Source organism: Dama dama, chromosome 31 (genome assembly GCF_033118175.1).
Source record: "Dama dama isolate Ldn47 chromosome 31, ASM3311817v1, whole genome shotgun sequence".
NCBI lineage: Eukaryota > Metazoa > Chordata > Mammalia > Artiodactyla > Cervidae > Dama > Dama dama.
Genome location: NC_083711.1, coordinates 49425223 through 49452374, shown reverse-complemented (window position 1 = coordinate 49452374; position 27152 = coordinate 49425223). Strand labels below are relative to the sequence as shown.

Below are 27152 nucleotides of genomic sequence, written 5' to 3'. Positions count from 1 at the left end.
CGCTCACTTAATAGAGATTTAGTAAACTGAAGAAGTCGATGTATGCAAATGCTTTAGCACGAGTGCTGGCAAAATGAGATTTTAGATTTTACCTGCAGGGTATTCATCTGGGCATCACTAAATTATGAGAAGTAGAGGAGAAAGGACCCCCGTCTCTGCAGTTCACATTTCCTGCAGTAGGACGTGGCTCTTAGAATTACTCAAACCAGGCTGATTCATATCAATGTATGACAAAAAAAAAAAAAAAATAATAATAATAATAAAAAGAAAATACTTTCTGATATTTTCAAAAAAAAAAAAAAAGAATTACTCAAACCAATTGCCTGCCTGCCTATCTGCTTGACTGCCCTTCCCACTTTGCCTGCAGAGGCTCGATAGCCTCTAGCGCAATTATTCCAGGCGAAGCGGACAGCAGCTGGGGAAGTCTAGATTTGTGGCCCCGGCGACGTGACGTCATCACAGAGGGCCGGGGTCAGGGAAAAGAATTGTGGGAGATTGCCTTCCACGACCTTATAAGGCCTCTTCCCATAATCCTTTCCTTCTCTTCGCCATCTTTCCTTTTCCCCAGCGCTAGCAGCCATGAAGTAAGCAGGAACCCTGCATCCCAATCCTCTTCCATCTTCGCTCTGAGCGCCTGTCCAGCATCCCAGGCATGGCCTCTCCTTGCCAAAGATACCCGCTATCTCAGCTAAGGGGCTTTCTCTTTTCGTTACAGGGTCGAGCTGTGCAGTTTCAGCGGGTACAAGATCTACCCAGGACACGGGAGGCGCTACGCCCGAACCGACGGGAAGGTGAACGGCCGCGTGGGCTAAACGTACCGTGTACTTTTAAAGAAAGACCGGTCTCATTCGGTCTAAGCCGGGTCCTTTAGCACGTCACTGTCGGTGCCTGAAAAGCTTGAACCGGGACCCTGTGTGCGGTGTTTGTCAGAAGCCTCTAAGTTAGTCAGTCTTGAGCTTGATCAAATGTAGATGGTCGGAAGTTAGGAGCTTGTATAATTTTAATGTTCTGGTGTAACAGCAGTGGGCCAGCGAGGAACCTGGCTATTTTTATGGATATCAGGTCCATCTCAGGAGGGGCACGATCCCTCCCGGAATTTGACACCCTACCCCTCAGTATGAACGTAGGTTTGTCTCTTCTCGGGAAAAGACAGGGCCAAACGCAGAGACGGTTTCTTGCCAGTTCTGTGACACAAGCCTTTTGGTCTGCATGGGTCTCAATTTTGTAAAATGAGAGGATGTCACTAGAATATTTACTAATAATTTCAAGCTCAGGCCTCTACTTTGAACTTGTCATGACAGGTTTTCCAGTTTCTTAATGCAAAATGTGAGTCGGCATTCCTTTCCAAGAGGAATCCTCGTCAGATCAACTGGACTGTCCTCTACAGAAGAAAACACAAAAAGGGACAGTCGGTAAGTGAAACGCACTTTGTTAATGTTGTTCTAAAGTTGTTAAAACTCTTGAGCGTCAGCTGCTGCTTTATAAAACTAATTAAATGAGACGGTATGTGAAAATACTCTAAAACTGTTGAGCATCAAACAGTGAAGTGAGAATGATTGTAAGGATTGCCTCCTTGTATCTTCAGCTCACAGTAAAAATTGAGTTGAAATTTGACAGCATCCGCTTTCCAGAGTTAGTCAATTACATAAAGCTCAGGTGAGTTATAGGGCACTGTGGAAGTGTTTAAGATGTTTGAGTGGAAACTAAATAGTTCTTATGGAAACTTGTTATTGGTTATAATGCTTACAGAATTATTCCTAATGTAGGTATATCGTGAAGTCTTCCAGCATATTAGTTAGTTCTCAAGACTGGATGTGTTTTTAATTTATAGCCACTCTGCCTCTTTGTTGCTGCTCTGTGACTTTCTCTAGTTGCGGTGTGGGGTGCGGGGTGGGGTGGCTTCTCCTTGGGGAACGCAGCTCTAGTCCTATGGGCTCAATAGTTGTGTCTCAGCGACTTAGTTGCTCCAGGCAGGTGGAATCTTCCTGGGCCGAGAATGGAACCTGTGTCCCCTGCATTGGCAGTGGATTCTTAACCACTTTACCACCAGGGAAGTTCTGGATGAGTTTTTTGGAGTGGTATTTTAGGTTGATGAAAGAGATTTTTGAGAAAAAGTTTGAGTGTCATGGCAAGAAAATTATTATGGGAATTCAGAGGAAAGGAGAATTCTAAATTAAAAGTGAATGTGGGGAAAAAAGTGTGGAGAAGGAAGAAAGGCTGGGAAATTTCATAGAGGAGCATGGCGGGTTACAGTCCATGGGGTCGCAGAGGCAGACACAGACAGTCAACAACAGCAAAGTCTAACACAATGTGTTTAAAAAACCCGTGAATGTGACATTAGGATTAGGATGGCCCTTATTCCAAACGGGGAGGGTTGGTGGGAGGAATTACAGATTTGGTGGTGTTGAGATATTGGAACCCTGTGCATTGCTGAATGAAGATGGTGTAGGCACTGTGGAAAGTGGTTTGGCAGTTTTTCAAAAAGTTAGAGAATTACCATCATATGATCCAGCAGTTCCAGTTCTAGGGCTGTGTATATTCGAGAGGATTATAGGCAGGGATTTGAATAGATAAACATGTATGCTGATGTTTGTAGCTCTATTATAATGGAAACAATCAAATGTCTCATCAGTGGATGAATGGATAATAAAATGTGATGTGTGCGTACTTCATTTGTGACTGTTGCTACAGTCATGTTTGACTCTTTGCAACTCTGTGGACAGTAGCCCGCCAGGCTCCTCTGTCCATGGGATTCTCCAGGCATGAATACTGGAATGGGTTTCCGTGATCCCCGCTCCAGGGGACTTTGTCACCCAGGGATCGAACCTGTGTGTCTCTTGTTTCCTGCATTAGCAGGCGGGTTCTTTTCCACTAGCCACCTGGGAAGCCCTTATTTAACGGGTGCAGTTTGTTTTGTATTCTGAAAAAGTACTGGAGACAGAAATGGTGTTTGCACAACACTGCAAAGGTACCTAATGCCACTGAATTATACCCTTAAAAATACTTTAGAATGATTAATTTAATGTTGTATATATTTTACCACAATAAGAAAAAATGTTTTTAAGTGGATTTGAGAAATTATAAATAGGTAAATACTAGCATTTTATCCAGTAAGATTTCATCTTGATAAAAATTTTAAAATGAGCATTTGGCTAACCACAAATGTGTCCTCTTTTCTCCATATGTCCCATTAAAAATTTTAAGATATTTTGCATACCCCTGCCTTAATAAACAGTTCATTTTATTTTTCCTTGGACTTAAAGGCAAGATCTTTCTTATAAGCACTGTATTATAGATTTCTAATATAGAATCTGCAGCAAATGTTTGAATTATATTGATACTCAAACATTCCTTAACATTTGGTGGCTTTCCTGTCTTCATCAGTTTTATAACTTGACTATTTCTCCCAGTGTCAGTACTTTAAGTAAAAACAAATCAGAGTTTGAGGTTAATTTTTTTTCCAGAAGCACATTCTTTATCATGAACAATCATACTAAAGTTGCTTTTAAAAATTGCTTTTAAAGTACCATTCAGTTAATTTTCTTAGAGTTTAACTTTGTCTTTTTAAATAAAGTAGGAAATAATGGTCAGCATTTGTAACAGATGGCTTAACCAATTTATAATTGGAAAACTTACCTGCATACTGCAGTATTTTATATATAGATGCTTTAAAAATTTATTTGTATATCTCATTTCAAGTAATTGCATGAATTGTTTCGGGAGTTTTTTTTTTCTTCTGGGTGGTGCTGTGCAGCATGTGGAATGTCAGTTTCCCAACCAGGAATTAAACCTGAGCCACTGGCAGTGAAAGCTCAAAGTCCTAACCACTCGGTCACCAGGGAACTCCCTGGTGTGGTCTGAATTGTGTTCTCCCCAAAATTCACATGTTGAAAACTTGACCTCCGAGGTGATGGTTAGGAGGTGGGACCTTTGAGAGATGAAACAGTCATGAGGGCAGAGCCCCCATGAATGGGATTGGTGCAGAAGGTTCAAGGGAGAGCTCCTTTGCCGTCTCCTGACATTTCATGTCTCCCCCACATTCCTGAGGCAAGGTTTCTCAGCATGCTCACCATCTTTCTGTTCTGTAGGAAGAAATTCAAAAGAAAAGAACTCGCCGTGCAGTCAAATTCCAGAGGGCCATAACTGGTGCCTCTCTTGCTGATATAATGGCCAAGAGGAATCAGAAACCTGAAGTTAGGAAGGCTCAACGAGAACAAGCTATCAGGTGAGAAATCTCACTGAGTTTCAGTCACTGACATGGAATTTAGATTATGTATGGGTTTACAGAACAGAATCTTAATCTGATGTTATTTTGTGTTGTGATACTTGAATCTTTATAGAGATTGTCAGTTGTACATATTTGTGTTTAATAATACAGAAGTTTATACTGTAAGTCTAAATGATTTGTTAAAATTCTGTATGCAATTATAAAGGTACTATACAGTTTCTAATGTTAAGTTGATGTGGTTAATTACATTTGTTAATAAATCCTTTGGATTTATCATACAAATAACTGCAGGTGGTGAAGGAATATGTTATTTCTACTTTTCCCAAACATTAGCCTTTTGTTAATAAGCTGTACCCTTAAGGAGTAAAGTGTTTTTTGCTTGTTCTTTTTAACTCCACAGGGCTGCCAAGGAAGCAAAAAAGGCTAAGCAAGCATCTAAAAAGACAGCAATGGCTGCTGCAAAGGTAATTATCGGATTGTCTTAAGATTTCTCATTTAGAGCAACAGGAGAATTTATTTTTAACCCAAATTGTGGTAAATGAAGTGTAAGGCTTTAATGAAAGTGATGTCCATGATTGGTTTTTGGGTGAGTGATTCAGGACTCCAAAGAGGTCCTTTGTTAGAGCCTTAAATGAGTCTGTAAGTGCTATATAGAAACGAGAGAAAGGCAAATAATGTTTATTTTGAAATAATTCTAGATTTTTCAGTAAAAATTTTCTGTAATTGTATAGAATTTACTCAGTTTTTATCAGTGTTAAACCATTTAGATAACCATAATAAAAATTTCAAAACCAGAAAATTACCATTGGACCTTTTTCTGTTCTTAGGATATAATTGAGGATCCCACACTGCATCACATCTCAGTTACTTCAATCTTACCTCTTTGGCTTTCATTTATATTTCATATAAAGGTAGAATTTTAACTTTTGAGGGGAGTTCTTTATATTAGGAACACAAATAATTAGGTAGGAAAGTAATCTAGGTTACAAACAACATGGGCATAAGAGCAGTGATTGAAACAAAAAACAAACTCACATGGAATAATGCCATATAACATGTTCTCTTTTTACAGGCTCCCACAAAGGCAGCACCTAAGCAAAAGATTGTGAAGCCTGTGAAGGTTTCTGCTCCTCGAGTTGGTGGAAAACGCTAAGTTGGCAGATTGGATATTTAAATAAAGATCTGATTATAATATAGATTGTGGTGGAATTTTTACTCTTAAAGCAGGCATGTTTGGCCTACACTGTAATAGCAGTTAAGAATTTTAAGAGCTAAGTATTCTTTAAAGAGTTCATTTCTCAGGAATACTGCCTTCTACTACTCCTAATATAAGTTTCTTAGATGGAGAGATGTTAAATATTTATCTCTAAATAAGATCTGTATGGTTAAATGCAGTCCTTACTCACCTGAGGCTGTAAGGACACATTACACATTATGTTGCATTATGTAGATTTTAGACTGCATTTTGTTGTATAGATTGTAGTCCAGGTTGATTGCTAAAAGATTGCGTTTTTGTTTTTTTCTTTTCCTGTCACTTCTGTTAGCAAAAAGTAAGCATTTTTAATGGGTTGTGTTCTTGTTAAACTACCCTTTTCCATGATAGACACATTTCATTACTGGGGATGCCTTTGGTTCTCTAGTATCTCAACTTTTAACCATTTTCTTATAGCTGAGCTAAAGCTACTTAAAACTCACCTTTATTATCTGCTCTCACTTCCAGAAAATAAGCTTAAATGAAGACTACACTTTTGTAGGGAGGAAGAGTCTGTGGTGTGATGCTCGTGGCATCTTAGTTCCCAACCAGGGATTGAAATCCCAGGCCCATAGAAGTGAATTCGCTGCTGGACTGCCAAGGAATTCCCCAAGTATGCAATACTCAAGGATCTTGAGTATTCTTAGAAAAAATAGTTCTTGAGTTGGGAGTCTGGCAGAGCTGTCCTTAAAATTGCAAAAATGTCTTGAGTAGCCTGATGATCAAGTTACAAGTTACTATATTATGTAATTGTTATATGAAAAATAGTAATCATAATTGGTGTTAAGAGGCTTGCACATCTATGAAAATTAGATCATCCAATGTACCATCACTTTTAAGTCGCAAGGATACAACAAGAAATAAACAACATCCTCATGAGAAACATGATTTTCTGTATAGGAAGAGTTAAATTTTATTTATTTTTCCCCTGTACCCTGTGGCATGTGGGATCTTAGCTTCCTGACCAGGAGTGGAACCCACACTCCCAGCACTGGAAAGCTGAGTCTTAACCACTTGACTCCTGAAAAAGTCCCTATTGTAATTTTTTAAAATGAAATTTTAAGAAAAAAGGTCAATCAAAATACTCAACATGAATACAGAGCTACATGTTCTTACTTTTGAACACAATAAAATGTCCCCTTAAAGCACTGCTTTTCTGGTCTTAAATATCTGAAAATGGAACTGCCCTATTCTGATTATCTTTCAGTCATGAATAGCTTAAAGTTTAGGAGGATATAAACAGTAACTGAAACTGTTAGTCACTCAGTCATGGGAACCCCATCGACTATGGCTTGCCAGGCTACTCTGTCTATGGAATTCTCCAGGCAAGAATTCTGGAGTGGGTTACCATTTCCTTCTCCAGAGGATCTTCCCGACCCAGAGATCCAACATGGGTCTCTCCTGTTTTGCAGGCAAGTTTTCTACCATCTGAGCCACCAGGGAAACCCAAAACACCTATTCTCATGGGACAGCAAGTTTATTTTCTCAGTAAGACCACTGGACCACTTGTATAACATGTTATTAAAATGCTTCTCTATTGGCTCGAAGGCACAGGAGAATCTCTGGTTGTGTTTGGTATGAGAGGTTATTTCTAACTTAGCTTCTCTTGGTCATCCAGAAATTGTTTACTTAACATTTTAATCTATTTACATCAGTTTTAAAAGACGTCTATTTCACAGTTAAACTGAAACAGACCCATCCCATGGAGAGTGGGTTTGGACATCCGTTCTGGGGAGGGATGTGTCTCCACCTTCTAATGCCTCCCTCCCCTAACTGTGGTCTGAAATGAGCGGCCCAAAGTAAACCCTGTGTTTGGTAGTGTGGCTCATGTCTTCTGCGTGAACTTCGGAATCCCTGGGTTCAAACACTAGCTCTTTGGGGCTTCCCTGGTGGCTCAGAGGGTAAAGCGTCTCCCTACAATGCAGGAGGCCTGGGTTCGATCCCTGGGTCAGGAAGATCCCATGGAGAAGGAAATGGCAACCCCCACTCCAGTATTCTTGCCTGGAAAATCCCATGGACAGAGAGGCCTGGTAGGCGAGTCCATGGGGTCGCAAAGAGTCAGACACGACTGAGCGACTTCACTTTTCAAGTAAACCCCAGGCCTGCTAGTTGTATTTTGCCTCAGGGACTGGGAGCTCACGTAGCTACAGCCAGAATATTCAAGTGCCTTAAGTATGCCGTTTGTTAATTGCTGCAGTCCCCACTGGCAAGTGCCTTGGAGACCGAGTGTACCCCACTTTCTGAGCCCACTGCTTTCACCTGCAGTCGGCCCTCACCTGTCTCCGCAGGGCTCAGCGCCTCACTCGGCGACTGCAGATCTAGGCAGGGTCAGGAGAGGGTTGGCTCGGAGTTTTCAGGCTCCAGTAAAGCACCTAAGTGCCAGACCCCGGATGGTTTGGAATGTCGTAGGCCTGAGTCTCCTAACTGCGAGGCAGACAACCCACGGAGAGGTGACCAGGGCGACCGCTCCCGTCTACCAGTGAAAAATCTGACATAGGACCTACACCTCACCTTGGAAAGTGCAGTTCGAATCGCCGTGGCCTTTGGTGCATTCAGTATATGTTGGGTGCAAAACGGAGTGTTTTTCTCCCCCAAGCTGTAAAAAAAACAAGTGCTAGCTCCTCTTCACCTCTCCTTGCCAACATGATTGACTTAATAGGTATAAAATCGTCACTACATAAGCTGATCACTGCAGAAAAATACCGACTATCCAACGGGTAGTTTGGAACCAGCAATAGCTTAGAAACTACAGTAACTCCTACCACGGACGAATTTAAATTTTGTTAACACTTGACAGGACACTACATTTCCATGTGAAAGGACTTATTTGGTCTTAAATTCAGTGGCTATTATAGACCTCAATATGTTGTATGTTTTCGGTTGTCTCAAAACGCAGACGGAGAAAACTCCTTTGCACCTTGGGGTATCAACCGGGGTTAACAACTGCCCAGCGGCTCCTACACGTGCTCAGAGCAAGGGAAAGAAGGGGAAAATAAAAAAAGGGAAACTGCCAGGACTTAATATGTCTGCTCAAAATCACTTGGCTCTCCCAGGAAGGGCCTACCCGCTTCCAAAATGTCCGCCCGCAGTCCTGACGTCACTCAGTCGGCTAGATCAAGCCAGAAAGCCATTGCGCTCCAATCAGGGCTCAGCTCCCTCACCCACTGCCCTTGATTTGCGTCACTTCCGGTGGTGCAGCAGCCATTTTGTCAGTCGCCAGCGGATCCCGCGCGCTGGAGAAGTGCAGTTCCTCCTGGTTACCGACTCGTCCGTTCTCCCTCTGCGCTGCGGGTGCCGTCGAAGAGCACTCACTGTAGACACAACGGGTCCTTCCCATAGTACCGCCGCTGCTGTTGCATCCGCCCGGAGCTAGTGCGCTGCCTTCCTTCCCTGCCACTGACAGGCACCCTCAGGGAGCCGCCGTCAGCGATGTCAAGCGAAGAAAGCTACCAGGCCATCCTGCGCTACCTGACGAACGAGTGCGAGCCGTACGCGCCAGGCACCGAGGGCAATGTCAAGCGTAAAATCCGCAAGGCGGCCGCGTGCTACGTGGTGCGGGACGGGACCTTGTACTACCAGCGGCGGCAACGGCATCGCAAGACGTTCGCCGAGCTGGAGGTGGTGCTGCAGCCCGAGCGGCGCCGCGGGCTCATCGAGGCTGCGCACCTGGGCCCGGGCGGCACTCACCACACCCAGCATCAGACCTGGCACGACTTGTCCAAGACGTATTGGTGGCGAGGTACGACCTCGCCCGCGGCGAGAGGGCGGGCGGGCTGGCGCCTCGGTCCCAGGCAAGGCCCGCAGGCGGAGGCAGGCCCGTCTGTGCATCCGCGAGTGTGAGGTTCCCCGCAGCCTGCCCCCGGACTCCGCTCACCGACCTAGCCTAACCTGTGCCCGGCGGCGGAGCGCCTGCCAGGCAGAGCCCAGAGGGTGGGGGACGCCAAAGGAGCCGCACTTCCCACAGGAAGGAGGCCGGGGAAGCTGGGGGCGGGCCCTGGCCTGGGGTGGGGCGAAGGGGGCTTCCCCGGGGGCCGGACCAGCCGCGGGGAGGGGCCGCGACGCGCGGGCTGCCTTGGGCCCGCCTCCTTCGGCCGCGCGGGGTGAGGCGGCTCCTTCTCTTCGCGGAAGCTTCTGGGCGGCCGTTGCGGATGGTGCGCTTTAAACGCCTGTTTCCGCTGATGGTTGGGGGGTAGCATGGTCCGCCCCCAGCCCAGCCGCTTTCTGCGAAGCCTCCCCCTAGGCGTGTTGGCCAGTGAACTTGAAGTTTTGCGGACCTACTTACCAGGGTTCATGATTGTACTATACCGCGTATAGCACATACCGCGTATACCGTGAATAAGGAATCATGCAGTTTTGTGCAGCAGTGATTCGACTGTGGGACCAATCATTTGAGCCTAGTTTTTAGGATAGGAATGTAATAGATGCTCTCAATTCTGAATATTTTAATATTCTTCTCTTTGATATTGTGAAGAGCGCTTTGGAAACAGGCACTATGTCAACCCGGAAAAGATGCGGTTTCTGTGATTGTTGTGGTCCGGGGGAGTGTGACTCTATAGAGTTTGATTCCTTAGGAGCCAGGTTAGGGAAGGAGAGAACGGACCCTTGGTTGGTTGGTTGGTTTTTACCGCCCTCTCCAAAAAGTTGATGAGTATTCAGACTGTTCGGTTATAATTAATAAAAGTTTGCAGGCCTATAGAAGAGGTTTTGTTAGGAAGGATTCCGTATGGCTCTACAGAAATTAACTTACGGTAACTTACCTGTGAGTTAGGAAGTTCGACGACTGAATAGTTTCTCAAAGTTCTTTTCAGTTTATGAAATTTGTTGAATATTTCGTTTTGCTGCTTTGGTGTTTTCAAAAACAGCCCAGCTTTGTATTCTAAAATGCTTTCCCTTAATTTATATTGCATTTTAAACCAACATCTAAATTAAGTTCCTGTAAAGCGACAACTGTGAAGGAATAATACGAAGTAAATGCTGCAGTTTGTTAAGATTGATTTGTTTAGAGAGAGAACAACGTCTCAGGTTTAATATTTTGTGGCATGTTAACATAATTATAGACGAAGATAATACAGGTCAAGTTTTTGCATGCAAGTATAGTGCTGAGCACTGATTTCGTATACATATACACGTGTACATATCGTGAACACGAATATTCGTGTATATGTGTTCAGTCGTATCTGACTCTCTGTGACCCCATGGATTGTAGCCCGCTGGGCTGCTCTGTCCGTGTAATTTTTCAGGCAAGATTTCTGGAGTGGGTTGCCATTCCCTTTTTCGGGCTGCTCTGTCCGTGCAATTTTTCAGGCAAGATTTCTGGAGTGGGTTGCCATTCCCTTTTTCAGGGGATCCTCCCACCCCAGAGATCCAGCCGGTGTCTCTTGCCTCTCCTGCATTGTCAGGCGGATTCTTTACTTTTGCACCACCTGGGAAGCCCTATCACCTATTTAAGCTTCATCAAACCATGTAAATTGGAAACATTAATGTCTCTATATTGCAGATGGGAAAATCAAAAGCGCCAGGAGCTGATCTTTGGGATTTTAGACTTTTCTTTACTATTATATGGTGCTAAACAGAGTTTAGTGTTCAGAATTTTCCTTCCCTAAATTGATTATCTGTGAGTGACAGCTAATCTAGTATTTTGGTTTTTTTAGTATGCAGTGTCTTAAAAGACAACCCCCCCCCCCAGACTCTGTTTATGTTCGTTTTTTTAAAATAAGAAATACATTGATGGTTGTGTAGAATTTTGTAGCCCTTAAATGTCCAGACAGCTGTTCTCTTAAGTTTTGTACTAAACCGCAGAACTCAGAGGCTCTGAGATCCTTTAAGAGAATCCCCAAAGTCAAAATTATATTCATAATAATACGAAGGCACTATTTTCCTTTTCACTCATTGTCTCAGGAGTATTCAGTGGAGTTCTCCAGAGACTGTATCACGTGTGCTATATGGCATTATATTGAATGCATGTATGATCGTGTCTTTTGTTAAACGACACATTAAAAAGATAGGCAAAACTGTAAAGTAGCACCGCTTTTCTCACTTATTTTTTTTATGTTTTGGTAAATAGTATTTTTCATATAAATGCTATTTTTGTTAACATGTAATGAGTTTATCATACTATTTTCTCTCATTGGTTTTTTTCTTAATTTAGGATGACAATTCATAGTCAATAAGTATCAGAAGAGTTTGCTCTCGATTATTAGCTATTCATTTTCATGTTTATTACACGAACACGTTGCTTGTTTATTTGTTACTAAGTCTATTAAAATTAACACTAGGGACTTCCATAATAGTCTAGTGGTTCCCTGGTCAGGGAACTAAGATCCAGCATGCCCCTCAGGGCAGCTAAAAAGAAAGAAGAAATTAGCAAAACTATATATAGAGAAAAAGAAACGTCCTTTGACCTGGAACTGATATTGATAAAACAAACATTTTTAATTATTAGTTTTTAATGTGTCATACACTGCAAATGGACTCTCAGATTTATATTCAAAGTTCTCTAGACTGTCTGGGAGCAAACAAGACTTGATCAATGTAGATACCAAGAAAAAAACCATTTCAGAGTCAAGGATAGTTTACTGGAATTCGTTAATTATGCTGCTTCTCCTAGAATGCTGCCCTCATAAACACTGCCATTATATCCTGGTACTTGGGCCAGTTTGTAGCAGCTTCACCTGTTTGAGCACAGTGAAAAACGCTGACTCAGTGTCTAATGTTGACATACATACAGCAAATTTATTTAAGAATGTAAGATGTTAATAGATATAATCGCCTTCTCAACCCCTTATTTTATTCTATATTGTAATCATATGCTGGAGTTTCAAAATAAATGACTCCCCTGCCTCAGTCAAATGCTGACTCATGGGGATCTACAGTGAATGCAGAATTTGAAGAAAAAATTGAATTAGTAGGAAAAAAGATTAAGCTAGCAAGATCATGTAATAGATTAAATTAGCTATATACAGAGCTTTCTACCCAAGGAACTGACTTGTTCTATGCGGATAAATCAATGCTGCCATTATCTAATCTAGAAAAAGAGGGCATAATCCTTGAAAACCCATCAAGAACTGGGTCTGTGTAAATACAGCTGTAACTATTTTGTAACTTGGAAGGAAAAAACAAACAAACCTGAATGACTAATACAGGAAGGAGCTAGAAATAGGAGCCAGTACTCTAAGTCTCACCACTGATGGGGAAGGGAGAGGTTCTTGAACAGTTGACAGGAGCAAATTGTCCATTCTGGTACATCAACCAGAATGAGCAGTGGTCCTCAACCCTGCCCAGTTTCGTCTCCCAAAGAACATCTGTGTCCAGAGACTTTCGGTTGTGGTAACTGGTGGTGGTGGCTGTGGGGTGGCTGTTGACTGACCTCTGGTTGGGTAGAGGCAGGGATGCTCCTAAACATTTCACAGTATGCAGGACAGGACAGCCTACTCACCTCTCCCTGCCCCCCAGCAAGAAGCATCTGGCCCCAAATGTCTAACACTTACGTCGTAGTAGTAGTTTCCTCATATCAGACACTGTTCAAAGTGACTTAGAACTATTAATATTTTATCACTGTAACACTCTGTGAGGTAAGTGCTCTTACCCCATTTTACAGATGATGATAACACAGGCCCAGAGAGGTTAGTAACTTGGAACATGGTCACAAAGCTGGTCAGTGGATTCTAATTTTCCTGCATAAAGTAGTTCTCTACCCCTTGTGGTAATTACCCAGTCTCAAAATGAAAATACTCACTCAAATATGTTGATGTCTTTTCAGTGATTAATTTGAGTCAGATTCAGCTTAATCAGCTCTAGGCAAGCTCAAGAGATCAGGTCCCTGAATCTGTAAAACTGGATTTAAAATGATCCCATTAGAGCACCAACACTTGAGTTAAAGGACCTGTGAAACAGGTTGATTTCTTTGGACAATTGACCTACTCTCATACAGTAATTAATCATTTTTTGTGTGTGCAACGTCTCCTTGTGTTTTTCATTCTTCTTTAATTTTTATTTTGACTGCCCAGGGTCTTCCTTGCGGTGTGTGGGCTCTCTAGTTGCGGAGTGCAGCCTTAGTTCCCTGGCAGCTTGTAGAATATCTGTTTCACAGCCAGGGATCTAACTGGATTCCCCGTCATTGGAAGACAGATTCTCAACCACTGGACCACCAGGGAAGTCCCAGTAGTTTTCATTTGGTTCATATGCTTTCTCTGTAATTTCTCCAGTGGTTTGAACTCAATTGGTTTTAGTTTGATTAATATTAATAAAATGTCCGCTGTATGCAGAATATGCTGAACTGTGTAGCATTGTAAAATTTTTTGGAAATACAATCAAAGTTAATTAGAAAAAGCTGTTTCTTCTTGTCATCTTTATTTTGGACTTGGAAATTTCCATATATATATTCTCATCTATCTCTTCTCCCACTCACATATCCATGGGTCCTTTTACCACTTAAGCTTTTGTAAGTGTACAGTTCAGTGACATTAAATGCACACCATTCACATTGTTGTGCAGCCATCGTAGCCACTCACCTTCAGAAATGTTTCATTTTAACCCCTTTATTATCAATCTGTTAAAACTTGCTTGCTATATCTAATACAGGTGTGGACTTATTATTGACTTTAATTAATATTTTCAGAAGCTAGACTATAACCTCTGTTCCTCTCTTATCTGTGCACACATAAATACTTATAAAAGTTGTATTTAACTCTAATATTTCTTGTTATATTCTGGGTGGGGGATGGTGAACAAATAAATTGGGCAGATTTCTATGTTAACAGGTTACTGTAGAACTCAGCTTCTAATATGATGAAATTCATTTGTATGGCTATAAAATCAGTATAATTTTTTGAATTTCTTCATCCAGTGTATACTTTTTTTTTTTAGTAAGTATAGGAAACATATTTACTAAATATCTCAAATACGGTTTGAGAAATTTACTCAAATACTGTCTGAAAGTTGAAATGCAAGGAACTTAGTATAATTTGTCATTTTGGCCAGGCTTCCCTGTCCTTCACAATCTCCTGGAGCTTGCTCAAACTCATGTCTATCGAGTCAGTGATGCCATCCAGCCATCTCATCCTCTGTCATCCCTTTCTCCTCCTGCCTTCAATCTTTCCCAGCATCAGTGTCTTTTCCTATGAGTCGGCTCTTTGCATCAGGTGGCCAACGTATTGAAGCTTCAGCTTCAGCGTCAGTCCTTCCAATGAATATTCAGGGTTGATTTCCTTTAGGATTGACTGGTTTGATCTCCTTGCAGCCCGAAGAACTCTCAAGAGTCTTCTCCAACACCACAGTTCAAAGATTGTGTATACTGTTTAATAAAACCCTAAAATCTCTGTTTTCAAAGATGAGATTTTACACCCATTACAAGTTTTGGTTGTGATCCTGCACAGGTTGCAGATTTGCTCCACCTGTTTTTTTTCATCTGCAGTTCAGGCTACAGGACATTATCCCCTGGAACATAGCATGTTCCAGTACACATTCAAGTACACATGCACTTGAATGTCCTTTGAGGGGACAAGGAGTTAAAGCTTCTGATAACAGATGACATCCATCATATCTGTTCATATTCCATTGACCAAAGCATGGTCAGGCCTCATGTTCGTAGAGGGGGGCGTTATTAGCATGAACCACAGTATTACTGTTTATAAAGGTCAAAGCAGTTGAACATTGACAATTTCGTATAGTTACTATTGCATAAGTGAGTTGAATCTCAAGTGGAAATGGGTGGTGCTGCATAATCCTTTTATGGTGAGTAAATGCATAGTAAGAGTAAACAAAGCAGTCTATCAGCGTGGAAACAGAGTGTCATTTGTAACATCTTTGAAGAAAAAATGTATCTTAAAGAGTTCACTCTACATTGTGGGCATGTGTGTGTGTGTACACATGCACTTGAATATGCATTTAGTGTAAAAAGATGAAATAATCAGTGTAATCTTTAGTTTTCAAATGAGAGCAGTATCAAATTTAGTCTGACTAGTTAATTTTTATTTCATTGTAGGTATATTAAAGCAAGTCAAAGATTACATTAAACAATGTAGCAAATGCCAGGAGAAACTAGATCGCTCACGTCCTATATCGGATGCTTCAGAAATGCTGGAAGAATTGGGACTAGATCTTGAATCTGGGGAAGAAAGTAATGAATCAGAGGATGACCTGAGCAACTTTACTTCGCCTCCAACTACAGCTTCCAAGCCTGCGAAAAAGAAGCCAGTATCCAAACATGAACTTGTGTTTGTAAGTGGGGCTTTCCATTCAGATTTTACATTTGTGACTAGTGTGTTAGTATTTATAGTATTTTTTCTTAAACTGCTTCCCTGTGGGCTCTGTGACTGTAGCATTGTTACATGTGCTAAAGTGTTAGTCCTCACTTCTGGCAGGCTCTTTGCCACCCCATGGGCTGTAGCCTGCCAGACTCCTCTGTCCATGGAATTCTCCAGGCAAGAGTACTGAAATGGGTTGCCATTTCCTCTCCAAAGGATCTTCCAGACTCGAACGCCAGTCTCCTGCCTTGCAGGCAGATTCTTTTACTATCTGAGCCACCAGGTACACGTGCTAAATGTTTGCTAATACTGCCTCTTCCTTAATCATAAACATTCATGTTGTTTCTTCTCCTCAGAATGTAACTTGTTGAGTTGCTGTTAATTATTCCTCCCCTCCTCTTTTTAATTGGTATATTGGTACGGGTAGATGGAATATATTTCTGGAAGCAGTCTGTGGGTCATGCAGCAAGGTAAAATCAAACTGGCTAGGTCTTTGTTTTTTGCCTGCATTAATGTCTTACATTATCAGATAAATTTCTGACTAATAAAAGGAGGCAGTAGGAAATGAGATGTAGGTTTTCATTGGGTCAAGTAAAGCGAACATAGCAGAAGATGGTGAGAACAGCATATCTTTTTATTTAAATACATAGGTAATAAAGAATATTGGGCTATTCATATTAGTGGAATTTTTACAAGTGAATAATATGTCTTGTTTTAAGTTTTGTTAAGGGTAAGAATACAAATGATATATACTGCAACTCTTGGTCTCCAACTTATTTTCATAGGTTGACACCAGAGGAGTGGTGAAACGTTCTTCTCCAAAACATTGTCAGGCTGTCTTAAAACAGCTGAATGAACAGAGGCTCTCTAACCAGTTCTGTGACGTTACTTTGTTAATTGAAGGAGAAGAGTACAAAGCTCATAAATCTGTTCTGTCAGCTAATAGTGAATATTTTCGAGATCTTTTTATTGAGAAAGGAGCTGTTTCCAGTCACGAGGCAGTGGTGGATCTTTCTGGTAAGAATTTTCTGATACTCTTTGTTGAAGTACATACTGGAAGAGGGGTGTGTGTATCTTACAAACTTAGGACCTATGCTCAAGTGGAAAAAGCCCATTTATAGCACCAGACTAAGCTGAACTGTAAGCTCCTTCCTTTTAGAAAGGTTTCCAAGGTAGATATATGAAAAGCCTGTCATTTCCTATCGCTGCCTGTTAGGTGAGACAGTGGTAGCACTAGTAGGATTTCTGGGTTTACATTGTTAAAACAGTTTGAGAGAAATCCATAACTACACCAAAGTTATTACACTAAGTACATATATTATTTTTAAATTGACTGATTGAATCTTACGTGTGGGACATGTAATCATAAAGCACTTCTATATGTCTATTTTTCATTTTTTAAGATTAATAATCATCATGTAGATTTGATAATCACACTGTCAATATAGAATAATCAGAATTCCAGGTGTCTTTTTTTTTTTTTAATTATCATTATTATTGTATATGAGTAATTTGACTTTCTTTCGGCCTCACGAGAATTTATATATTGGCTTAGGAGTCAACAAGTGAAATTTAGGAAGCAGTAAAATAGGTAACCTTATTTATACATTTTCTTACACAGTTACTTTGCTGTAACTCTTAAATAAGTGACACCACTGTATGAACTGTCATTTCCCGTTTCTGAAACAAAAAAGTGACTTTATTTAGGTATATAATACTCACCTAGTTAGCCACTTATCCTTTTTTATCTATCTCTGGGAAGGTAAATTCATATATTTTTTCTTAAAAGTGCTGTGTGTTCAGTTACTAAAAAAGATGTCTCAGGTATCCACTTTGTGCAGGGAACTGGCCGGACTCTAGGGATACAGTGATGAACAAAAGCTTTTATGAAGCATAGAAGAGGATTATGTTCTAAATTTGTGATATTTCCTTTGGTGATTCAGAGGAGAAAATACATCTTATTCTGGGCCATCTGAATAATAAAACTTACCATAAGTACAGTCTTGATACGTTAGCTTTGAAATGTTTTCCTTATCTTCCTTGCATCTGAAGCAGAGAGAAGAGTGCTCCTCTCTTCTCGTTTCTCAGCAGCTTATAGCGAGTGAAATCTCTACTTCCCAGATAACTGCAGCATAGCATCCTGTTGTTATTTCAGCAAAATACCTCGGTTATTCTTCATTCCATATGCTTATTTTTACATTTTGTTCAGCAAATAATGATGTAAGCTAATAACAAGTGAAGTAGATAGTATTAAAATCTTTGATTTTTAAACAGACTAATTATAAGATACATGTAGATATTAATAAATGATAAAATGTACATCTGTTTTCCTATTACATATGTTAATATTGTTGAATTCAGTGTTGTTTATGCTTTCAAAAATTTCTTCCCTACTCAGTCATAAAGGTACTTTCGTGTATGGTCTTATAGTTTCTCATTCATATTTAACTTTTAATCTGTTTGGAATGTTTTTAATGGTGTGAGATAAATAATTTGATTTCATTTTTTCCTATTTTGATCACTTGTCTCAGAATTTAGTGAAAACTTCCTCTTCCTACGCATCCACCTTGCAAATTTTCTTAAAGAACAAATGTTCACGTTTGGTACCGATTCTGCATTTTTTTGTGGTCTTTTGGTTGTCTCTTCCCCCCTATTATTGCGTGGTCTTAATTACCTTACCTTTATAATAACAATGAAAGTCTACACCTGTGTTGCTCTGGTGAGTCTTAGTTATTCAGAACCCTTTGCTCTGTCACATAAACTTAAAGCAGCTTATCTCCTTCCACAGATAGGGATTACGTTGAATTAAAGCTTTATATTTTTCCATAAAAGTCTTGCACATTAAAAAAAATTCACTTATTTATTTGGCTGCTCTGGGTCTTAGTTGTGGCGTGTGGGACCATTCGTTGTGTCACGTGAGCACTTAGTTGGAACACGTGGGGTCTAGTTTCCTGGCCAGGTATCCTGCATTTCCCCCTGCATTGAGGGCACGGAGTCTCAGCCACTGGACCACCAGAGAACTTCCTTGCACATCTTTTGTTAGATTATTGTTAAGGTAGTTTATACTTTTTGATACTATTACAATTTTTTTAAATTATATAATCTGATTTATTTTTAGTAATTGTTGATTACTAAATATAGTAGTGTTGCTTAATTACCTTAGTCATTCAGACATCTACCTATAGATTCTTTGAGATTTTTCATATAAAACAAATATATTATGTGCTAATAGTAATGCTTTTGTTTCTGTCTTTCCAGTTCTTATATTTTTTAACTTTTTCCCGTTACTTTACAGTGCCATTTAGAACCTCAAAAAAAATAGCAGTTGAACAGAGGTAGTGAAAAGACTTCACTTATTCCCCTTCTAAAGAACAGGTGTTTTTTGTTTTTTGTTTTAACTGTGAAATATATTGTTTGGTAAATGTTTTAAATAGATAATCCTTTTCCCCCTTTAACATTAAGGAAATTCCCTCTGAAATGAATGTGGACTTACCACTTTACTTTTTCTGTGTCTGTTGAGATCATCTTTATTTTTTCATTTTGTTAGTGTGGGAAATTTTATATCGGTTTACTAATGTTAACCCAGTTTTTAATTCCTGAAATAAATCCACTTTAGTCATAACATCATATTTTGTACAAACCGCTTAGAATGGTTAGTACAAACTGGTTTAGAGTACTAACGTTAGACTGTTTGTACTTAGGAGTAATTTTTCTTTTTCACAGTTTGTCGTGTCAGCTTAATCTTATAAATTCTGTGTTCCTTCCAACTTTTTACATTCACTGAAGTAGTTACTATGAAATTAGATTTATTTCTTGAATATTTGGTAGAATGATGGCTAAAATTGACTGGGCCTGTATTGAGACTTTGGGGCAAGATTTCTAGCTACTAATTTGACCCATTTAATAGTTAGGAAATTATTCTATAGATTTTCTATTTCATCTTGAGTAATTTATAGAAGGTTGTATATTTGCCATAATATGTCTCTTTGATCTAAATTTTCAAATTTATTGGCACAATTTTGTTTTTTTTTTTTTGGCCATCCTGTGCAGCCTGCAGGATCTTAGTTCTGGGACCACGGATGAAACCCAGGCCCTCCACAGTGAAAGCTCAGAGTCCCAGCCACTGGACTGCCAAGGAATTCTAGCACAAAAAAAAATTTTTAGTGCAGAAGAAATTCAGCAAGAGGCAAAGTGATAGGCAACAAATAGATTTATTAGTGTAGGATGTTTGTAAGAGATGCCAGCTATCAGGCAAGGAAGCTCTGCCCCAGCACAGAATTTTTTATATCCTTTTATAAATGCTTATGATGACTGTAGATATCTTTCATTCCTTGTGCATTTTCTCTCATCTCAAAAATGTTTTTTACTAAAGTTTTACTGGCTTTACAAAAAAAAAAAAAGGAAGCTGGCAAACTACAACTTGCATGCCAAATCTTGGCCCACTGACCGCTTTTGTAAATAAAGTTTTATTGAGACAACCACACCCATTCATTTGCATATTGTCTGTGGCTGCTTTTGAACTTACAAGGGTGGAATTGAATAGTTGCTACAAAAACCAGTGGTCCACAAAACCTAAAATATCTGGTTTGCTTATCTGGCTGTTTACAGGAAAATTTTCTTTACCCTTTGTCCAAAACATAATTTTTAAATGTTAACAACCTAACTTTTATGCAAATACTATAGTCCAAGATCTTATATAATTAATTGTGGAAACCAGAACAATGTTAAAAGTGCTTCTTATAGAATTTCCAAGAATTGTATATATTGTCTTTCAACCAGAGAAATGAATTTTCTGAAAATGAATTTGCTGATCGATGAAAAATTGGTTAATACCCTATAGAGAAATAAACCAATAAAGTTTTGGAGTTACCTTTCCAACCCTGACAGAAATAACTTCTTTTTCTTTTACAATTCATTTGTGCTTGCTATTTTCTGTAAGTTAGTTTTTACACAGTTGTAAAATAGTCTAGTCAATAGCAATCAATGGTGTTTGCTCACCACTGCTCTTAAAGAATACTTGACTCCAAAGATATATTATACAGTACAGGGGATAACTACAAGTGGGAGTATAACCTTTAAAAATTGTGGAACACTGTTGTACCCCTGAAACATATAATATTGTATGTCTGCTGTAAACAAAAGCCCAATAACCCTTTTTACCTATTAACCAAATTTTTAAAATTGAAGTATAGTTGATTTACAATGTTGTGTTAATTTTTGCTTTACAGCGAAGTGATTCTGTTTTATATAAATATTCTTTTTAAATATTCTTTTCCTTTATGGTTTATCACTGCATGGTGAGTTTCTTGTGTTATACAGTAGGACCTTGCTGTTATCCATCCTATTGTGTAATAATTTTCATATGCTAACCCCAAACTCCCACCCTAGTCCTGCTCCACTCCTCTTTACTATGGCAGCAAGTCTGTTCTCTCTGTCTGTGTGTCTGTTTCTGTTTTGTAGGTAAGTTCATTTGTGTCCTGTTTTAGATTCCAGATATAAGTGACACCATATAGTATTTGTCTTTATCTCTCTGACTTCACTTAGGACGATAATTGCTAGGTCCATCCATGTTGCTGCAAATGGCATTATTTCATTCTTTTTTTTTTATCGCTGAGCAATATTTTATTGTACATATGTACCACATCTTCTTTATCCATTAATCTGTCAGTGGACAGTTAGATTGTTTCCATGTCTTAGCTGCTGTGAATATAGAGGTGCATGTATCTTTTTGATTTTGTCTGGAGATATGCCCAGGAGTGAGATTGCTGGAGCATATGGCAACTGTTATTAATTTTGGGGGGGCCCTCCATACTCTTTTCCACAGTGGCAGTGTTGAATGTCTTTTCATGTGCCTATTGGCCATCTATAAGACATTGGAGAAATGTCTTATTTAGTTCTTCTGTCCATTATTTTGATTGGGTTGTTTGTTTTGTTGGTGGTGGTAAGTTATATGAGCTGTGTGTGTTTTGAAGATTAAACCGTTGTTGGTCACATCATTTGCTAATATTTTCTCCCATTCCATGGATTACCTTTCCTTTCTGTTTGTGGTTTCCTTTGCTGTGCAAAAGTTTGTAAGTTTGCTTAGGTCCCATTTGTTTAGTTTGGCTTTTATGTCTATTGCCTGGAGATATTGACCTAAGAAAACATTGGTATGATTTATGTCAAGAAATGTTTTGCCTATGGTCTCTTTTAGGATTTTTATGGTGTCATGTTTTAAGTCTTTGAGCTATTTTGAGGTTATTTCTGTGTATCATGTGAAGGAGCATTCAGAGTTCATTGATTTACATGTAGCTTTCCAACATGCCCAACACCCTTTCTTGAAGAGACTTCTTCCTATTGCATATTCTTGGCTCCTTTGTTGAAGATTAATCGACTGTACATGTGTGGGTTTATTTTGGGCTCTCTGTTCTGTTCCATTGATCCATATGTTTGTTTTTATGCCAGTACCAAACTATTTTAATTACTGTAGCATTGTATTTATTGTCTGAAGCCTCCCTCCTGCTTTGTTCTTCTTACTCAGGATTGCTGTGGCAATTCTGGATCTTTCATGGTTCCGTATAAATTGTAGGTTTATTTGTTCTAGTACTGTGAAAAATGTCATGAGTAATTTAATAGGGATAGCATTCAATCTGTAGATTTCTTTTGGTAGTGTGATTATTTCAACAGTATTAATTCTTCCATGCTTCTGGATTGACTTCAACTTAGAAATTAAAAAGGTACTAGGTAAAAGACCAAAATGCATTTTTTTTTTTAAGAAATACTTTCTTACCTCAAGCTTATTAACTTACCTTCATAATTTGTAGCAGTGTTAATATGGCTTCAGCCAGCTTAATTACCAGCTTTCCTGGGAATGACTGAATTAGGCCTGTTAGTCGTGTTGATGTGTAGTCTCCCCAGCTCCCCACCTGACTGCTAGTACATCTCACAGGTTAAGGCTTCCTTGTATGCCTGTTACTTGTGTATCCCTTCTTTGCCCATGTAAAAGGACCACATTTTATGTATCTTCAGTCAAAACTGAAAAATACAGCAAACATGAGTTTTTAAAAGGTTGCTTTGGCCCTCTGTCATTTTTAATAAAAGATTTCTTAAGATAAATTATTATACATGAGAAAAGCAAGGCACAGTGAAGTGTGTGTAATACAATACCTGTTGTAAGAAGGAGACAGAAGAGTATTTATTGGGCTGTATAAAGAGACTCTTAAAAAGCTGTACAAATTGTTAATTTGTTCTGATTATGGAGATGGAATTGGACTTACAACTATGTAATCTTCTAATTTCTGAATCATGGGAATATTAACAATGGTTTTTGAATGTGAAGTACTGAGAACTTAGAATGGAACTGACCTTATTTTCTCACATAAAATGGGAACCTAATGCCTGGTGTGTAGTAATTTGTCTTATTCCTTAGACCAAAGATAAGCGAACTATAGCTGGAAGGCAGTCTTCCCTCCTTTTCCTCCATAAAGTTATATTGCGACATAGCCATACTCCTTTATATACATGTTACAATACCTGGTTTCTCTTTCCAGCTACAGTGGCAGAATTCAGTAGTTGAAACAGATGCCTTGTTGCCTGCAGTATTTATTATCTGATTCTTTACAGAAAAATTTTGCCGACCCCCTGCTATAGACCTTGTTTTAAAATTTTTAGTAATAGAACACTTTGTTCACAATCAAATTTTTATATGAACTTCTGTTTTAAAAGATACAGCTATATTTACTGCAGTGAGGTTAGGGGACAGGTTGGTTGAACCCTGCCTACTCACCTGCCTCCCTCTCTTTTTGTACCCTCCATTCTCCAGCAGCTGTTTCTTGAGGGGAATTTGAGGAACCCCCGGGGTTCTAAGGAGTACAGTTTGAAAATGACTGCCTTACAACAACTCTTTGAGGTAGTAAGTGTGATATTATTTTCTATTTTAGGTATTGAGAGACACGACTCATGGAAGTGAGTTAGTCAAGGCTTAATAAGCAGCCAGAACTCAAAACAATTCCAGAGTGTTTGATTGCAGAATAAATGGTTATATTTGCCTTTATATTGCATTTTGTATTGTCATAATCATACAGTAGTTGTTTGGACAAGGTGTTTTAGTGGTGGTCTGACTTTTTTGTCTTTCATCTTTCTTGTTTCACATAGGTTTCTGTAAGGCTAGTTTCCTTCCCTTACTGGAATTCGCCTATACCTCTGTGCTAAGTTTTGACTTCTGTAGCATGGCTGATGTAGCCATCTTGGCTCGCCATCTTTTTATGTCAGAAGTTTTAGAAATCTGTGAAAGTGTGCATAAACTAATGGAAGAGAAGCAGTTAACAGTGTATAAGAAGGGTGAAGTACAAACAGTCGCGTCCACACAGGACTTACAAGAACAAAACGGAGGGACAGCACCTCCCGCGGCCAGCAGCACGGGGGCCCCAGCAGCTCTGTCCACTGAACTCGGGGATTGTGAGATCGTGCTGCTGATGAACGGGGAGCTGCCCGAGCAGAACGGAGCGCAGCCCGAGCCCCAGGTTTCCTCACAGGCCGGAGCCACCGCGTCACCTGGGCGCTGCGGAACCGATTCCCATCCTGAAATGGAGTGTGTTGATTTAGTAACAAAAACCAGCCAGACAGAACTGGAGACTTTGAACAGCAGAGGAGACAGCGCAGTTTCCAGTACTCACCCCAGGCCTTCACAAGGCAGCGCAATCGGTAGCTCTGCAGGAAACACTGATGCAGGAAATGACCCCGCAGCCGAGGAGGTCTGTGCTGACGACATTTCAGAGTACAGGCAGGACCCTGACGAGTCCTCAAAAGATACGGAAAACCCAGCTGAACCGACAGCGCTGATGGACCCTGGCCCGGATGATGACACTTACAGAAGCAGACTTCGGCAGCGTTCTGTTAACGAAGGGGGATATATCCGACTACACAAAGGAATGGAGAAGAAGCTGCAGAAGCGGAAAGCCATTCCCAAGTCAGCAGTTCAACAGGTATGATGAAGAAAGAGTTCACCTTTGTAGTTTTAGCTTTAAGTTGAAAGCATTCTGTTGACAAACTTATGGTGAAAAATATTTTGAGGGGGAGGGGAGTGGGTGCAAGAAAGCAACTTAATGTTTTAAATACCAATGTTATTAATAAGGTAATGTGAATTTGAGATAGTTAAATTTGGATTGTGTTTTCTGTTCCTTAATCAGGTGGCTCAGAAATTAGTTCAAAGAGGAAAAAAGATGAAACAGCCGAAAAGGGATGCTAAAGAGAGTACAGAAGAAGAAGCATCCCATAAATGTGGAGAATGTGGAATGGTTTTTCAGAGACGATATGCCCTTATAAAGCACATCCTGAAACATGAAAGAGCTCGAGATTACAAGTGTCCAGTAAGTGTCTGGAAAGCTAATTATAAATGGTGCTAACTTCTTTATAAATAGAATCCAGTTTACTGCTTTGTTATTATGCTACCATCTGTATTCTCCTTCTCCCTTATATTGCTGTCATAGTTACCTGCTGGTTCATATGTGTCATGTTCTTGCCAAAAAATGTTCAGTGACTTAGCTCTGCTTCTACTGTACTTTCTACTTTACTGTAGAAAGATAACAGTAAAATGATCTTTTTAGAAAGTTCATAGAGAGGCAAAAAGAACAGGAAGCCACAGCAACTAAATTCTGGCCTCTGATACATAAATGTAGTCTTTTTTTTTTTTTTTTTGACTGTACCACATAGCCCTCGAATCCCACTTCCCCGACCAGGGATTAGACCTATGCTCCCTTCAGTCGAAGTGTGGGGTCTTAACCACTGGACTGCCAGGGAAGTCCCTAGATGGAGTCTTAGATTCAGTGGATTTGAAAGGGCTCATTCCCAGGCTTTCAGCATGGAAAGCTAAGAATCAACCCAAATTGTATTGCAGAACTACCAGGAGGCTCAGGAATTAGTGGTGCTAGTGACCTTGAAAGTAGAGGTAAGGCTGATGGTTAGAGAGTCTTTTTAAGAAACAAGTGAATCACTACCACCATGCCTTCAGTCAAAGATCCATCTTCTACTCTCTGAAAACGATAAAACCACAGCTGCCCTAGAGAACACTGTGGATATGAGGGTGAATGTATCAATGCGGTATACCCAACAAGGGAAAGTAGAAGCTTCTATACTGAATATTGAAAGTGTTCTTTCCCTACTCAGGTCCTGGAATGTTAACAGCCAAACCCTTAACCTTAAAATAGAAAGATTTCTTAGAGATGGGAAATCTGAAGCCCAGTGAAAAAAAGACCTAAAGATACCACTCACTAAAGCCAGGGGTTGACAGTTAATTCCCTGCTTACACACAAGTTCCAATCAGTTTTTAAATGTCTTATTCTGAAATGTGAATAAACATCAGGTATACAGACTCATGAGAAATATTTCAAGCAAAAAGCAACTTTGAGGAATCCAAGACATGCAGTTAGAAGAAAACTCAAAAACAAACAAACAAACCAATCATGCACATAAAACCCAAACCACAAGTATGATTTATATTAGAGATAAAGGAAAAGATTATGTCAGTAAAACAATAATCATGTACTATGATTTTAAAAGGGCACTTTAAAAAAACAATAGTTTTTTAAGAATAAAATATATAACATATAAAAACAATCTCTGAAAAGTTAGGAAACATAATTGACTAAATCACACAAGGTAAGAGTGGGAGTGAAAGAAACGGAGGATTGGTCTCGTTGTATTCTAATGTCCAAATAATTCTAAATAGCATGGAGAGAAAGAAATCATTAATGCAATGAAAAAACATTTTAGAACTTGAACACAGAAGTTTCCTTGTTAAAAGGGCATGTCAAATGTTCAGAATCATGGTTTTAAAATAATTCTTTACCAAATGCATTATGAAATTTCTGAATCAGGGGACAAAGAAAATCTTACAAATTGGAAGAGAGAAAGGAAAAGGGTTAGAATAGCTTCAGACATTTCAGCAACAACAGTGGAAGCTAGAAGATAAAGGCAGAATATCTTTAATATTATAAAAGGAAATGGTTTCTAACTTGAAGTCAATAGTCAGACTATATTTGCGATGGTACAATAAGAACTGTTTCAGACTTGCAAGGTCTGCAGAGTTTTACCCCCCAAATTCCCTTTCTCAGGAAGCTGTTGGTAGAGATATTCCACCAAAATGATAAAGACATGGGAAATGGAAAACATGGGGTCCAGTCTGTGAAACAGTTGCCGCAGTTTGGAACATAGCATAGTGCTTTGACGGAGATCTCCAACAGGGTGATGTGTTTAAACCTTCTCTCAGCCAACAATTGAGGGAAAGTTTGACAACAAATTAGCAGTAAATATGAAGAGAAGTAAAAGGGAAAGGAAAGGGAAGAAAATCATACTGTACTATATTGTCCAGCTGTAATGTACATCATCCAAATAATTGAAATTGATCTCACCAAAATGATGGTAAAGCTGGCTTGAGCAAGTATGGTAATGA

The 27152-nt window shown here is 39.6% G+C and overlaps 2 protein-coding genes across 2 annotated transcripts in view; both read left to right on the top strand.

Moving 5' to 3' along the window:
* Window positions 1-451: 451 nt before the first annotated feature.
* On the top strand, window positions 452-5424 carry RPL24 (ribosomal protein L24). The gene is made up of 6 exons (XM_061134186.1): window positions 452-584; window positions 716-791; window positions 1302-1412; window positions 4089-4225; window positions 4629-4692; window positions 5301-5424. The coding sequence occupies exons 1-6, from the start codon at window positions 580-582 to the stop codon at window positions 5379-5381; spliced, it is 474 nt and encodes a 157-aa protein (XP_060990169.1). The 5' UTR covers window positions 452-579; the 3' UTR covers window positions 5382-5424.
* A 3280-nt stretch (window positions 5425-8704) lies between these two features.
* The window catches only part of ZBTB11 (zinc finger and BTB domain containing 11), a 28356-nt gene continuing 9908 nt past the window's right edge, over window positions 8705-27152 (top strand). The window contains exons 1-5 of the mRNA XM_061134185.1: window positions 8705-9219; window positions 15463-15698; window positions 16510-16741; window positions 23858-24687; window positions 24892-25071. Coding sequence (XP_060990168.1) covers window positions 8910-9219; window positions 15463-15698; window positions 16510-16741; window positions 23858-24687; window positions 24892-25071 — 1788 coding nt within the window. The 5' untranslated portion in view covers window positions 8705-8909. The remainder of the gene's footprint in view (window positions 9220-15462; window positions 15699-16509; window positions 16742-23857; window positions 24688-24891; window positions 25072-27152) is intronic.